The sequence below is a fragment of the Orycteropus afer genome, unplaced genomic scaffold (assembly GCF_000298275.1).
Source record: "Orycteropus afer afer isolate SDZICR_OR568_19922 unplaced genomic scaffold, OryAfe1.0 scaffold00521, whole genome shotgun sequence".
NCBI classification, from domain to species: Eukaryota; Metazoa; Chordata; class Mammalia; order Tubulidentata; family Orycteropodidae; genus Orycteropus; species Orycteropus afer.
The window spans coordinates 1,599,647-1,603,170 of record NW_006922108.1 but is presented as its reverse complement, the minus strand read 5'-3'; the positions used below and the strand labels follow the sequence as shown (position 1 = coordinate 1,603,170).

At 36.2% G+C, this 3,524-nt stretch overlaps 1 protein-coding gene across 1 annotated transcript in view; it reads left to right on the top strand.

Annotated features, from left to right (window-relative positions):
- LOC103209732 (catenin alpha-2) overlaps positions 1-3,524 on the top strand; it is a 457,184-nt gene that overhangs the window by 338,680 nt on the left and 114,980 nt on the right. The window contains exon 6 of the mRNA XM_007955632.2: positions 3,062-3,213. Within this exon, the coding sequence (XP_007953823.1) occupies positions 3,062-3,213 (152 nt within the window). The remainder of the gene's footprint in view (positions 1-3,061; positions 3,214-3,524) is intronic.

The following is a 3,524-nucleotide window of genomic DNA, read 5'->3' as shown; positions in this document are numbered from 1 at the left end:
AAGGCTGGCAGTTCAAACCTACCAGCCACTCTTCGGAAGGAAGATGGGGCAATCTACTTCCATAGTGATACTGCCTCTGAAACCCAAGGAGGGGTCACTGTGAGTCAAGTCAGACTCAATGGCACATAACAACAACAACAACATCCTTCCAGAATATGTTTAATAAATATATAAAAAGCCAAAAACGAAACCTATTGCTATGGAATTGATTCTGACTCATAACGATCCCCATAGTGTTTCCAGTACTGTAAATCTTTACTGAAGCCAACTGCCTCATCTTTCTCCTGCAAAGCAGCTGGTGGGTTCAAATCGCTGACCTTTTGGTTAACAGACAAATGCTTTAACCACTACACCAGCACAACTTAAATTATACATAATACTCTTCTGACTATTTTTTAATTCTTACAAATATTCCTTTTCAATTTATTTTCCAACTCACCTTTTTGACCTAATGACTTACTGACTTTAATATGTTGATCATCCCCTTATTCTACTCCCTGAGGCCATTTTACCCCACCACATGTATGCCCCTTGGCCTGGACGGAGCAGCTAACAGTGGTTTCTCCTCAGTTGGAGAAGTCAGAATGAATGTAGGGTCTAGCCTGTTGATAGAACCCCTTACAAGCTTTTTATTCCTAGATTTTATATAACTCTCACTATTATTAATTTTAGAATGTATAACTTTAATGAGAAACAACTTTATCCATAGACTCCAATGAACACTTGCTCAGCCCTCCTAATCAGTATTTCTCTAGATGGTTGTATCTGGCCATGAATTACATAATGTCCCATGGGAAAAAGATATGATAGTCTCCTTCCGTAAAGATATACAGCCTTGGAAACTCTATGAGGCAGTTCTATTCTGTCCTACAGGATGACCATGAGTTGAAATCAATTTGACAGCAGTAATATTTTGGTTTAGAATGTATCACAATTCACCAGGTAAATGGAGCTTTCATTTCACTAGATTTTGTCAAAGTGCTCAAAAAAAAGATGTGGAACAATTTGCAGTCACACTTTCACTAGAAAGGCTTTCTTTTTTCCACGTCCTTGCCAAGAGTGATATTATTAGATTTTTTTTGTGTGTCCATATCAATAGCTGTGAAATATCTCATTATTTAGATTGTAATTTTTCTAATTATTAGTAAAATGGAACTTCATGCATTTATTGATAATTAGGGATTTCTTTTCTGAGAATTGTCTATTATAATCTTTTAACCAGGTTTCTACTTTTTCTCAATAATTTGTGTCAATATTAATCCTACATGATTTTTATTTTTCTTATTGACTTGTTGGAGTACTAATACCACGTACATGTGCAAGTATTAATCCTTTATCAATTATATAATAAAAGCAAACAACTCTATGTATGTAACTAAGCACTCCCCGATGATATATATATAAATTTATAAAATCATTGATGATCATGATTATGCTGTCTTAGATATCATTTAGAATAAAATTAATGTTATTCACCATTTTCTGTTTAAGAAAGAAAAGAAATTTGTTATTTAATTTAAGAAAGGTACTCATCCCCAAATGTGAAATGCATAGAAAATATTTTCATGCTTAAGGAGGTCAGTTTCAATTATCTGGATTATTCAGTCACATATAACTGTTTATTCCCAATGTAAATGGATACATGAAATGGCCTGAGTTTATAGTTCAGTATCCCCAAAATCTTTTTTATCTAAAAGTAGAGTTTATAAGACCAAAAGCAAAATTCAAATAGTATTAAGAACCAACTTAGTATTTCACCCACCAAGGGAAATCCACCCCCTGTATGCTTTGGTAATTTCTGTTGAAGAATGGTTTCTCTGCTTTCTTCTATCTCATCCCTTATTTTATTTTATTTTATTTTTTTAACAATATTTGACTTTTCCTGGTAGAAATACATTTTTCTAGGAATTTTTTATCTTGAATACTTTGACCCTAGAGAGTAAAGTAATTTAGCAGAGTTTCTAACACCAGGGATTGAAATGGATGTTAAAGTATCCATACAGGATGAAAATGAGCATAAAGACAAGTCAAGCATGAAAGTTCAGAAATGGAAACAGATGAATTATGTTGCTGTTTCATAGTCCTTGTAAATAAAATGAATTGTGCTTTTGGCTTTCATTTGCCTATAAATTGATTGCTACAAGATAACAGCTGATAAAGTTGAATTATAATTTTCAAGAATCAGTGAATCTGTAGCATTTTTAAAGTATCCAGTTGCTATTCCAGACTTTCCACTGCATTCACTTTTCGTAAATCCCTACAGTTGCATGCAGGTGTCCTGTGAAAACCAAGAGCTATCAACACTTTAGAGACTAATATATGCAACTACTATCATGTCAGGGAGGTCCTAGTAAAACTTAACAAACCAAATTTAGACTTAATCCGGTCAGTCCCTTTCTCCATAGGCCTTTCTGCTACAGCCTGTGTACTCCCTCTACCCTTTGATGCAGTCCACCCATGAGTTTCCTTGCACAGCCATTTCTCCATGTCTCAATTCCTGCATTCCTGACAGAAATGGGATAGGTTTAGTCAATTCGTTAATACTTACTAGGAAGCTGTGTAGTTTAAGGTCTGCTGTTCACCATCTATGCCTTTTGCATCTGTTATGTATTACTTAAATATTTATTAATGTTTTCTAAGGGCCAGATGTCATCTTACTGAATCCTGATAGGATCTTAGGATTTAGAAAGGCTAAAAAAAAAGAAAAGAAAAGAAAATGACCAATGTTTCTTAGCTTATACCTAACAGAGGTGGATCTCTACTCAGATTGAGATGACATAAAATCTATACTTTAAATGTTATACCACATTACCCGGGGCATATTTCTAAAACTTTCTGTGTTGCAAACTATCACCATGGACAGAGTAACTGTTTTTCCTGCTGAAGGTAGGTGGCACAAAACTGTTACATTTGGCCCAACCCAAACTGGACAGTGGCCCATCTAGTCCTCTTCCACTGGATTGTTGGAATGCTAGAGCCTGCCACTTTGCTCAAGGACCGGAATGAGAGCTTGTGAGAGAAAGATTGTCTAATCCACTGCATTTTGCTTTGTTTAATCCAGTGATGCCACGCTTTGCTGAACAAGTAGAGGTTGCCATTGAAGCCCTGAGTGCCAGCGTTCCTCAACCATTTGAGGAGAATGAATTCATTGATGCCTCTCGCCTGGTGTATGATGGTGTTCGGGACATCAGAAAAGCTGTGCTGATGATCAGGGTATGTGAGGCCTCTGTAGCTCAGAGTTTATCAGAGCTTCTATCAGGGACCCTAAGAGTGAATTGTCCCATTTTTTTAAAAAATTACTTACTTAAAAAGGGCAAGCAATTGGGCTCCTAATTAGTTAGACACGGTAGAACAGGAATTCCAACCAAGGAGACCAGATTAGCACTGACTATCCTGAAGAACGATGTCCTTCCTGCCCCTGCATGCATTGTTCCTTAAATTTGATACCAACCTGAGGTTCCCAATTTGTTCTCCATTTACTCTTGCTAACACAATCTTTGGGAGCTCTGGTAGCATAGTGGCTA